Genomic DNA, 12,513 nt, shown 5'->3' on the forward strand with positions numbered 1-12,513 from the left:
GCTGTGTATAAAAGATGGATGTTAACACTAATTTTAACAGTTTGGCCGTCCTCATCTTGAATTTTTTTTTTTAACAGACATGGTTAAAGATAAATACGCAGCCACATTGTTTCTGATTGGCTGGAAAATAATAATATTCAACACTCAGTTAAGCTAAGTTGCACCTAACTGTAAGGGTGCACAAACTGTTAAACTATATAGAAGTAGCCATATTAGCCACTGATTTAATATCAGTTTGTTAATAATGTTAAAATAATGTAATGATTTTGAAGATAATCTACCTACAACACAGACATACATTCATTTACTTTAGAAACAGTGTGTGTTCATTTTCCGATGTCTTTTACAGATTTTCACTATGAGACTGGCTTTCCAATAAAATTATTTTACATTTATAAAATAACATTTGTAAAATATTAGCTTACTGTCTTTGTTTGCTTCTATTTTTTCATGCATACTGATTGCCATGTAGTAAAACTGTAAGAACATAAAAAAATAAATACACTGGGAAAAAATAAATAGTCCTATTTACAATTTTCATACAATTATATATTGTATAGTACAATATGTTACTGTAATGATACTATGCTCTCGATTACAGTAAATTGCTATAATCTTCCTGACTATTAGCATCATGATTGCCAGTATTAAAGTTAACTTTACAGTTTTCCTACTGTTATATATATTACACTAAACTAGTGTGATAAAACCATGTCCTTAATCATAATGCATAATTGTATTGTCTACATTTTACAGTATGCTGCTGTTAAATTTACAGTTCTTTTACTGTTATGTATTTTGCACTCTGGTATGGTAATATTTTCATGGCCTAAATTAAAGTATATTTCTGTATTTACTGGCCTTTATAGTTGACTACAGGCAACATTTTGCTGTGTGTAGCTTTTAATTTAATATTTTTTCTACTGTTGTATTGTTTTTCATTGTGTTATCCTAATGATACCATGGCCTACTCTCAGCTCTTGTAGTGTAATCTACTTTACAGGATTACCACAGATCAGATTATTGTGTAGTTCATTTATTCTACAGTAGACTACTGGAAGCAATTTTCCTACTTTACTCTATAGTATGTGGCAACCAGTGTTGGTCAAGTTACTTGAAAAAAGTAATTAGTAACTAATTAATGATTACTTCCAAAAGTAATCTAAAAAACAAATCAGCTGGATCACCTGTTGAAAGAAAAAAAAGAAAACAAGCAAAAGGAGAGCAACACAATCAACAGAACACCACAGCAATAACCTCGATAAGTATAAGTAACAGTAAATGCGAAATATTGAACGTTATTGTGCAGCATGCAAGACTGACAGCTCACAATGTGCTTTGAGGTAGGAGCCAAGAAAGATATAGTTTGCGTCTATGAGCACCCATGTGTGTGTGAGCGCGCTTGTATTCAAAAGGTTTCTCGATGTAACGATCTGCTAGACGGTGTGGGCAGCCATAGCCCTGCCCCCCAGGGCATGAAGCAGGCATGGGCCCCCAGAGCGCGAGAGCCCAAGGAGGACCATCAGAGGGGCAACCGTGCCACCCGCTGAGGAGAGCCCCAGACGTGGGGTCACCCAGCAGCTGCGGTGCAGAAGCAACAGGGGCTGCAGTGACGAGCAAAGCGCAGCAGGCTCGGAAGCAGGCCGGAAGCCAGCCTCGGACCTCTGAGCCCGGGGCTCAGAGGTCCGAGGGCCCCCGATCCCCCAGAAGGGGCCTGACTGAGCCACAGAATGAGTCGGCACACACCTGAGCGCCCAGCCCCAGACACCAAGAACCACCAACGCACCGACTGTTGAGGGCATCAGCCACCAGCAGGGAGTGTGGTGGGGGGAGACAGGCCTCCACACCTAGTGGGGCCTGAGATGTTCCAACAGAGGTGGAGTCTAAGACGTGACCTGACATATAGACACAGACAAACAGCCACACACAGACACAGACATGCATTCCCACCCTCATGCACACATATACTTGGCACTCTCCCAACATGGAGAGGTGGACACCGTACACACACTCACAATCCTCAAACATACTCTATACCCCAGGTCCAGGTTCCCTCGCCCCCAGAGGGGCAATCCGACCCAAGACCCAGGAGAGATGGAGAAACCTTTTGAAGACAACCGCACTGATCCACACAGGTGTGCACACAGTTGTGCACTGTTCATAGACACAAACTACATCTTTCTTGGCTGCTACCTCAAAGCACATTGTGCGCTTTCAGTCCTGCGTGCTGCACAACAACATTCAATATTTAGTATTTACTGTTATTTACACTTAGCTAGATTAATGCGATGGTCTTGTGTTTATTATGTTGCTCTCTTTTTTCGCTTGTTTTCTCTTTTTTTTCTTTTTTTCTCTCAACAGTTGATCTGGGATATTTTTTCTTTTTAAGTGTCCTTTCTCACTGTCCCTCTTCCCCTCTGTTTTTCTTTTCCTTCATCTTTCTTTCTCCCTATCCTATCCCCCAGCCATGTCTGTCCCATCTATAACAACCGAAAATAAAATAAAATAAATAATAACAACAAAGGTTGATCAAAGCGATCAATACGGCAAGGTCGTGATGATCCACTTGGTAAAGTAGTCCGTTGGGTATCTTTGTTGGCCTTCAGACAATAATTCTGACGGCTAAAGAACCAAACGGGACAGGCAAAAAAAAAAAAAAGACCCAGGAGATGTTACCCTTTTCCCTGGGTTGGGGGCAAGCAGACCGTCCCCGGTCCTGCAGTAGCAGTGAGGCCCAGCATCCCAGACCAGACGGCCAACTCCTTCTCCCAGTCTCCCGCCCCGAAGGCGAACAGAGAAGGGGATGTGAAGACCCCATACCTCTCTCCGCCTGCTCATATGTGGTGTTGCTGCGTGCTGTTGTAAAGTGTACTTAAAACATGGGAGGGGCATGGTGTTTTCTGCCAGAGAGCAGCAGGTGTCAGCACAGCCCCTCCCGAGAACCCTCAGTGTCTACATGCATTTAAAACTGAGAGGTGGGCAGAGGCGCCAGAGGTGAGTTTGAACACGCAGACAGTCCTCTGGACGTTGTATAGCATACCCACCCCCAAGGTCCTATATGTATGTGTTATGAGAGATTGAGTAATGTGGATGTCTATGTTGTGGAATAAAATTGAGGCACAGGTGGCCAGAAGGGGACAGAGGAGGAATGCCTCCCCTGCACCTTGGTGACACACCTGTACCCGAAGGCTCTGCATGTGTGGTGGGGTGTGATGAAACGGGAAGAGGAAGGCAGTATGTCCTTCTCACTTCATGTCAGGTCAGGTTTCAGGATTTTTTGTAGTTACTGTTCATGTCTAGATGATTTCACGCTAAAGTTTGCATGTACCTGTTCAATTTCATGTTCTCATTTTCACTTTCTAGTTTTCATGTTTAGTTTAGCTTTCCCCAGTTTAGTTTAGTTTGGTTATGCCCCTGTTCGCCCTGCCTTGTTTTGTTTTCATGTATTCAGCCTAATAAACAGGTTGCTTTTTGTTATACTTAGTTTCCTCTCTTCTGTGTCTGCTTTTTGGGCCAGCTTCGCAAACACACCGGCTGCCTGGCCGTAACACTGTAATAATCTGTAATCTGTTATAGTAGTCTGCTACTTTGGTCTGGCAATACTGAAAACATGACATATTAATTACAAGATGTTACCATATCTATTTTTATCTGTATTTCTATCTGTTACATTTTTTTTAATGTCAAAACATGGCCTAAATTACAGCTGATTCCTGTATTTCTTACACTTTTACATCAGGCTACTGGCAGCAATGTTGAATTTTACAATATGTTAACCTAGAAATACCATGACCTACATGATGATAAATTGCATTACTGTAATTCTATAGTTTTAATACTGTAATATGTTTTCTATGTATGGATGTTACTATAGTAATACCATGTCCTGAGTTACAGTACACTGCGTTAATTTAGTTTAATAAGGTTTGATGAGAGGCCTGTGTGAGGCTGCAGACAGAGTCAGGCTGAAAATGGACGCAAGGGCAAGCTGTTGGCACAAGGAAATGATGTAAGTATACAGAGAACTCGTCTTGTCACCATAGGTAGCTGACAGAGTTACAATGAAGAGATGACCACGCCAGGCTTAAATGCAGCCACGCTGATTGTCACGGAACAAGGAACAGGTGAGCAAGAGTGGCCAGGACACCGCCCTGGGGTGGATGCGGGGAAACACAGGAGGACACAGAAAAACACCAGCCGCTCACTAACACCTTAGCAACAGTTCACCTGCTTTTATATATGTTTATATATAGTATGTTATTATCCTCATACCTTACTATGAACTATGAACTAGCACGTTCCCATACTTGCCGTTCAATTTTCCCCTACTACTGGCAGCAGAGTTTGTTTGGCTTTTTACTTTGTTACTTTTCTCTAATTTTATAATATCATGTAGGAAAAACAGATTTATTGATATAGAAACTAGCAGCAGGGTAACCTTCTGATACCACAGAGAAAAAAACCCAACTGAGCTCCACCAAGTGAAAGAAAATTAACCAACAAGAAACAATTAAGAGCAAAATATATAGTTGTGGTTAGGCCTCCTCTAACAACCATTCTATTAAAATGAATGCAGCAGAACCAAATGCAGTGTTTTTAATATACATGCTTCTCTTTCAAAACCTGTTCCCTACATTACCTGCACTGCAACTCAAGGCGCCAAACTCCAGCAAGAATTAAGAGAGTGCCACAAAGGTATGGTTAAGTAACATTTTCATGTAGACTACACCTGACAGTATTCCTTGATTGGTATCAGCAATGTTGTTTACCTTTAACACTGCCAAGTTAAAGGTATAATTGTCCAAAAAAAATCAGTGTGACTGTTTTCAACTAAGTGGTTTGATTAAAGTGTAACACGTACAGATTAGTCTGAATCGAAAAGTTGTCCAACCAGTCCCAGAGGCATATGAATCTTTCGCCTCAAAAGAATTTGAGAGGTATGACATGATTGGCTGAACCTCTGCAGGTGAAAATGCACAGTGATGGGTGGAGACGCCGCAGAGTGAGCTCCACAGTGCAGTAGCTCCGAGCTAGAGTGCAGGACGGTCTTCAGCAGCACAGGTGAGGGTTTCTTGCTGGATATGTAAAACACTTGAACTCCCATTTTCTTACTGTTACGAGGAATTCAAGGTGAGTCAGGATAAATAAAGGGAAAAAGATAACTTAATGACAAACGTTATAATGAGAAGAACAGTTTAGCCACAGAGTAAGGACGGAAATGACAGCAACAGAGTTCAGGAGTTAGATGGCAATTACAGAAATACTGTTAAAGAAGAACAGATATTTGCCAAGTGGCTAAAAACACACAGTGACTAAAACAGAGTATGTATGTATGTCTGTGGTAGAGCATTGTGGAGAGTGTGATCTCTGTGATGAGTTGCAGTTTTTGTGGCTCCTCCCTGTGACACACCTGCTGCTAACAATCACAGAAGACTAAACAGAATGAGATTAAAAGGAAGTGTCAGGGTGCTTGCAGAGCTAAATTTCATACCTTTACCCTCTACTCTTTTCTCTTTACAGTTTTGTTTCAGTTTTTGAGTCTCTCATCCAAGCAAAAATGCCATTCTTCGATCATTTGAAGGACATTTTCTCCCATCACCGACACTCCGATGATGACACTGTCAAAGTGAGTCATATTGTGAGGATATTGCACCCAAGTCTGCTTACTTGAGTATTTGAATTTCATATGAATTTTACTGGCTGGCGAATAAACTTTTTAAAGTCCTTTAAAGTCTGTATTTTGGCTGATCTTTTAGGTGAATGATAAGGAAAAACCTATTTATTATGGAACAGTCACTCCATATCCAAACTTCAATGCGAGCGACGACACTGCAATTCTCCGGCGTGCCATTGAAAGTAAAGGTGCGTGTGCACTCTCTCGTTTTAATGTATTATATACGTTATGTTTGTTTTAATTTAGACGATATGAAGTTTAAAGCTGAAATACAGGTCGGAAAAAACGAATGTTTATTGCAATTTTGAATTGGGTGTGAGGTAGTTTGCTTCTTTTGGCTTGGATGATTTTATCATTTTGTGGTGCTTACAGTAAAATATAACTTGTCATCCCAACAGGAGTGAATGAGGATGTGATCATTGCAGTCCTGGTAAAGCGAAGCAACGAGCAGAGGCAAAAGATCAAAGCAGTCTATGAAACGGAAAATGGGAAGGTGAGTAATTAATTTCTGCCATATTCAAATCTGTACAGCATGAGGCTGAGAACAATGGTAGTGTCTGGGAAAATATTACATATAGAAATGCTCAGTGCATCATGGGAATATGTTGACTTCTAGCTCCAAAAATCAAACATGGCGGTCACACCTTACATCTCAGATGCTGTCAGACCAGACATGAAACAGCCTTTACCCTGCCAGCTCCCTAATGGTACAGTCACACTAGAGAAAATGGTTGCTGGAGACTTTGGCATGACCAAAATAACTTGACCATGTTCAATAAACTTGCAGTGTTGTTGCCTTTGAAATTGTTGGCAGTAAAATTGCAATTAGGTGGATGAATGCAGTCAAGTTGGTAGGTGGTGAAAAACCAAACCTGTTGCTTTCTACACACATTATCTACGTACATTCACAGTCCAGCCAGAACCTCATAGATCAGAAACAGTAATTTCTCTACAAATGTTGACGTCATTGCTGCAGGATAAAAGTTTAACTTCAAAATGAGAAAGACACTTGACAACCTTGCTTTTATATAGAAATATATCTGAATCGACTGAGCTGAGGCGACTGTGATTGCAGGAGACAGACTGCCTACCACCAGGCCACTTTCACTTCAAAGTGGTTGTCTAGATTCTAAAGGGTGTTGAACCCTTGTTATCTGTAACTGAATGCAAAACAAGTCAGCAATTACTGAGCAACCATATAACTGAGTCATAATTGGTCTACAAACGCAGTGTTCACATCACAAAAGATAACCTTCATATATTTAATTTAAACTCAAAAGATGCCTCCAAAAGTTGATTCTGTACATCTGGACGTAGCGTTTTGTGGGAGAAACGTTTCGTCACTCATCCAAGTGACTTCTTCAGTCTCAGCTGACTGCAGGTTTCCCCAATCTTATAAACAGTACATTTGCATAATGACTGAAACCAGCCCACTGAAGGAACAATGGGCTGGGAGGTCAGTTCCTTGATCCTAATTATGCAAATTCTCATGACCTTAACCTCTTAAGCCCCAACGCCCCCTGATACGGGGGCAAAAGGCAGGAGATCAGTTAGGCTTGGGGCTTAAGAGGTTAATTCTGTTTATAAGATTGGGGAAACCTGCAGTCAGCTGAGACTGAAGAAGTCACTTGGATGAGTGACGAAACGTTTCTCCCACAAAACGCTACGTCCAGATGAACAGAATCAACTTTTGGAGATTTACCTTCCTGGATGATTGAGAATGCATCAAAACTCAAAAGATGATTACAGTGGACAGTAGTCCTTCATAAAGATCATCCTTGTGTGTTGCAGAAGCTGACTGACAATTTGAAAGCAGCCTTGAGAGGAAATTTGGAGAACATCTGTCTGGCACTACTCATGACACCAGCTCACTATGATGCCTACCAACTCATGAAAGCCACAAAGGTAGGATCTGTGGTTTATGTACTAAACCTTTGATTGGGGCAATATTACTTCTTTTGTTTTAATTCATAGAGCAGTTTTATAGTTGTTGTTTTGTTTTGTTTTTCAGTTAATTGAGATGTTACATATTTAGATTAAGTTTATCATTTAGGTTGTGTCATTAGTAACTGAATTAAATTGTGATCACAAAATTGCCAGTTGGTTCAGTATTGGCCAAGAACCCTCCCACTAGCACACTTTTGGTTTGTAGGTCTGGGGTTTGAACTTAAGGGAATTTTTGTGCCACAGTTAAAGAAAACTTAAACGTAGATCAGAATAAACAAATAAAAAAACAACAACAAACTACTTACTTGTAATTCTGTTTGAGGGGCCCTTAAATGTTTCTTCTTACTGTTTATAGATTTTATTATTTCTGTTATTTGATTTATTCCCACAGGGTTTGGGCACAGATGAGGAAGTTCTGACTGAGATTTTGGCAACAAGAACAAACCAAGAGATTCAAGAGATCAAGAAGGCCTTCAAACAAGGTGTTATCACAGTCATGTGAAATCACATGGTTGTTGTTTGGGCTTAATGCTGAACTAAGATAGAATTTTATACAACATCTTAGATATCTAGCTGACACTCATAAGTGTCTTCAGTGTCTGTAGCTGCTAGAAAGCTAGACTTATTGTAGTCACATTTGGCCATCATATTGTTGTAAACTGATGCTTATTCTGAAATTCTCCCGATTCCTCAGAGTACGAAAAAGAGCTGGAAGAAGTTATTAAAAGTGAGACCAGTGGCAACTACACCAAGATCCTACTGGAATTACTAAGTGGAGGTAGAGATGAGAGCGCTCGCGTAGACAATGATCTTGTTTCAAAAGACACAAAGGTAAAATCACATAAACAAAATCTTAAACTATTTTGCTTTATGTTGTCAACAAATTATGTGAGAAGATATTTTGAGAACTCTAGTTTAATGGTTCCTATCTGTGGCATTTGGCCAAACATAATGTGTGTGAACATAATTTAACATTCATAGAGGGTATAAAAGATGGACCTAGTCATTAATTCAAACGAACGTGTTGGTGGACATTAGCACACTTGGTTAGCAAGCTACACCCATAAACTGTGCTTTATCTGCTAAGCAACGAACTAATAAAACACTGAAATTTCACCCACTAAAGCTGAAGCAAAATCTTCTTGGCTATATAGATAAAAGCAGTCTTTTGTATCAGGCTGTTTAGTGTTGTAATTCTAGGGACTTTAACATGGGAGTCAATGGTTGCCTTTTAGGCACGATAACGTCACAACAATGTGATTGGTCACTTGCAATGTTGAACCTGGAACAACATTTTCATGATGATCTGGGAACAACACCAACACGACGATATCAGATCATCCGCCTTTTAGAGTCAGCCTCATGTGGCCACTAGAGGAACTGCAGTTATTTCCATTTAGGTGCTGGCTTCATTTTTCACAGCTTGAATACTCATTAGTCATAATTATGTGGGTAAAAAAAAAAAAAACTTCAGCCATTTCCTGATACAGTTAGGCACATGATTTTTGGTTGGGTAGGAAATGCTCCATTTATAAGGGTCTGCATATGCACATTAACTGAAAATATATAAAGTTTGTTGTATGGTGCAACAGTGGCATAGTTGCGAAGAATAAGTCTGACTTTTGGTAAAATACTTGGAATATAAATTATTGAAATTATATAGAGTATAAGTCTTTATGATTATCATCCAATTTTTTGTGTGTGTGTCTGTAGACGCTGCTGAAGTTATGTGAGCATGGCAGTGGATTCAACGTGTCCACCTTCATTGACTTGATGACCAAGCGCAGCTATCCTCACCTCCGGAAAGGTGAGTTCTTGAAAAGTGTGAACACTTCTTCTTGGTTGGGTTTGACTCATTAGACACAATGCACTTCTGGAAAAACAGGTGGAACCAAACTCTTGCAGGTAGGAGGCGAAACACACCCAGCAGTCTGGGAACAATACAGAGTTACAGTCAGTCTGGATTTTACAAGAGTTATGAAGCCTGTTTACTTTTTATCTGCATAAAGGCTAAAAATACATACAAGCTCAAACATATACATACACTCTCACTATCATTTGGTCAAATGTCTCTGAGCAAGTTGTACTTCAACCAGATATTTTTGGTAGCCATCAACAAGCTCCTGACATGATTCTGGCTGGATATTTGACCGCTCTTCTTAACAGAACTGGTAGCGTTTATTTAAACTGGTTTCCTGACATGGACCCGGTTTTAGCAAAGTATCATCAGGATTACAGTCAGGGTTTTGGGAAGTCCATTCCAGGAGCTAATCTTGGCCTACTTTATCCATTGCAAAAGCAGTTTTTGAAATTTGATATTTAAGGTGAAGTTGAAGAATTTGGAACTAGTCCTTATCCTCTCCACTTGCAATGTGCATACCAGTGACAGCAAAACAGCCCCAGAGCCTGATGCTACCACCACCATGCTTCACATTTGGTACAGTGTTCTTAGGTTTGAAGGCTCTACTATACTCTTCCATTTGCATAGAGTCATTTGAACTGATGATCCTGAAATCCGTTGTACAATTGCATAAATTTCCAATCGAAACTGCTGTTGTGTGAAGTAATGGTGTGTTTGTTTTCTCCTTTTTTTTTTAAACTTCAGTCTAATGTTTCACTGGTCAATAAAATCTGAATGTTTATGTTTATAAATATTTTAAAACTGCTTTTTCATTTCCTCAGTTGCTAATGAAATATACTGCATAGCCTTAACAACATATTAGATTTTGGTCTAATAACTCAGAATTACCAGTTTGTCTGTTTACCTGTTAGTATTGGAGGCATTTGGCAAACAGACGGATGTCAAATTACCCACAGTGCTGAAAAAGGAGCTGAAAGGAGACACTGAAAATTGTCTCATCGACCTTGGTAAGTTGATGTTTGTCCTCATCAGTTTATGTAGTTTTAATTGTGTTTTCTGTTCAAGGTGGGGGTGGGGTGAGATCAAAGGTCATGTGAGCGATGAAATCCATCCTCTCGCGAGCAGGAAATGTGCATCACATAGCCCGTCTTGTGAACATTAAGATCAGGAAATATTTAAGATTGATTGAGCAGTATAACGTGAAAACAGATTTCCACAGTATGGGCTATAACACAGCTGTGAGGCAGCGCAGCATCTGGACTCGACTTGAGATCATTTTGTAACTGTTTGTCTCTCTTTGATGTCCATAGCAAAGTATGCCTGGAACACACCAGCTGTCTTTGCCCAGAAGCTTGTTAAGGCTTTGGAGGTGTGTATAATTTTTTTCGTGTGTATGTGTGTGTGTGTGCACGTGTATTCATTCATTCACATAAATGTACATTAATTTATGTATGTTAAAAGAAAGGTTCAAGTCTGTAAGTAATTTCATGTTTTTGGACTAATGTAGTCTGGATGCTGGATGTTTTAAACCGTTCAAGCAGTTTGAGATTGAGCACTTCTGCAAAATGGATTCACTTACTTGTTCACTTACTTCACTTATTTACTTACTTCACTTACCTGTTCCCTCAAAAATTAATTATTTTTAAAGACTTAAGCTGGGCCACTTATACTAACTTTATATTAAGTATAGAATACTTAACAGCATATCAAATAACAGAGCTCTAGTTTGTTTTAAATTTGCTTTATATAACTTTAGTTTAACAAGTTACATTTAGAAAATATCACAATGAACGGCTTAGACTTTTGCCTCAGAAAGTTGAGGGTGCTTGTGCATACTATTTAGTTGTGTTAGAAGACAGTGAACCTGTGTCCCATATACTGCATAGCTACAGGAACACTGCAAGTTGCTGAAGGAGTCCGTACTCTTGGCCACTGAAAAAAGGTTTCTGATCAGCAGCTAACTCTTAAGTAACTGTTTGGAGCTTAACCCCAACATGAAGTCTATATAGCATAAAATCAATAACTGAAGCTTTGCTCTGCTCTGCTCTCACAGAAACCAGGCACGTGTGAGAAAACCCTCAACAGGATACTGGTGAGTCGCTCTGAGGTTGACCTCAAGAAGATCAAGGAGGTATATTGGAACTGTCAACAAAGATCCCTAAATGATGACATAGAGGTAAAAAACAAAACACAAAAAAACCTTGTTGTTATCATGTTGTCTTTAATGATTAAAAACTAAAATGACAGTGTACAGTATCTGGAAATTTCAGCTAATAATTTCTTTGTTCCACAGAAAGACACTAAGGAGCACTATCGGAAAGTCCTGCTTAGCTTGTGTGGAGCTTTTTGAAATTCATCTTTTACCATTTTACTCTGGAAACCGAGACCAGCTTATTCCACTAAATACTCACAGCTTTAAATCTGAAGTGCATGACTACTCTGTTCTATTGAGATTAAACTTTAATAAAGAAGTTATTCCAGCACCAAGCATTTCATACCTTCTTTCTGGCAAAATGCATTTCTTCTCTTTCTTTTAATGTCCTTTGAAATATAATGTATGAGGAAGTTGCATTAAAATGATATTTGGTTATTAGAAATGCAGAAAATAAAATGGGAAATCAAGTATTTTCTATTTAATCTTCCAAGTCTTTACTTTATATCAGTAGTAAGGCTTTTTATATTACATAAACTCGTAGCCTCCATATAACTGACAAAACCATCTAGGGTTAAAATAATGTGTTTGAATTGGTTAATGTCATGCGCTTGTATTTTTTTTTTAGTGCTTTGAAAACACAAAATGCTTACTATCAAAAATTGTATTCCCAACCCAAAGAATGTAGTAAGGAAGCCATTGATACATTTTTAGCAAAATTGGAGCTGCCCCAAGTTACAAACGACCAGAATACGAGACTCATATCAAATATAACTAAAGAAGAAGTTGAACAGGCCATTAAAAGATTAAAGAATGGTGAAATTATTCTAATAATACATAATTAGACCAGCAAAGTAGCAAACAAGGATCTTTGGAGTA

General features: G+C 39.2%; 1 protein-coding gene across 1 annotated transcript; it reads left to right on the forward strand.

Annotated features, from left to right (window-relative positions):
* The first annotated feature begins 1,486 nt into the window (after positions 1-1,486).
* Positions 1,487-11,832, forward strand: LOC134631749 (annexin A1-like). Its single transcript, XM_065471485.1, has 13 exons — positions 1,487-1,683; positions 2,043-2,135; positions 5,521-5,626; positions 5,757-5,862; positions 6,073-6,167; positions 7,466-7,579; positions 8,013-8,103; positions 8,316-8,452; positions 9,335-9,428; positions 10,394-10,489; positions 10,793-10,851; positions 11,536-11,658; positions 11,776-11,832. The coding sequence occupies exons 1-13, from the start codon at positions 1,487-1,489 to the stop codon at positions 11,830-11,832; spliced, it is 1,368 nt and encodes a 455-aa protein (XP_065327557.1).
* Positions 11,833-12,513: the final 681 nt, after the last annotated feature.

This window comes from Pelmatolapia mariae, linkage group LG7 (genome assembly GCF_036321145.2).
Source record: "Pelmatolapia mariae isolate MD_Pm_ZW linkage group LG7, Pm_UMD_F_2, whole genome shotgun sequence".
Taxonomy (NCBI): Eukaryota; Metazoa; Chordata; class Actinopteri; order Cichliformes; family Cichlidae; genus Pelmatolapia; species Pelmatolapia mariae.

Excerpts from the sequence above, each read along its gene's own strand:
- LOC134631749 (XM_065471485.1), top strand. The coding sequence starts at position 1,487 with ATGGGCCCCCAGAGCGCGAGAGCCCAAGGAGGACCATCAGAGGGGCAA. Across the intron at positions 5,863-6,072 it reads GCGTGCCATTGAAAGTAAAG|GAGTGAATGAGGATGTGATC; the intron begins GTGCGTGTGCAC and ends TCATCCCAACAG. Across the intron at positions 8,104-8,315 it reads CAAGAAGGCCTTCAAACAAG|AGTACGAAAAAGAGCTGGAA; the intron begins GTGTTATCACAG and ends CCGATTCCTCAG.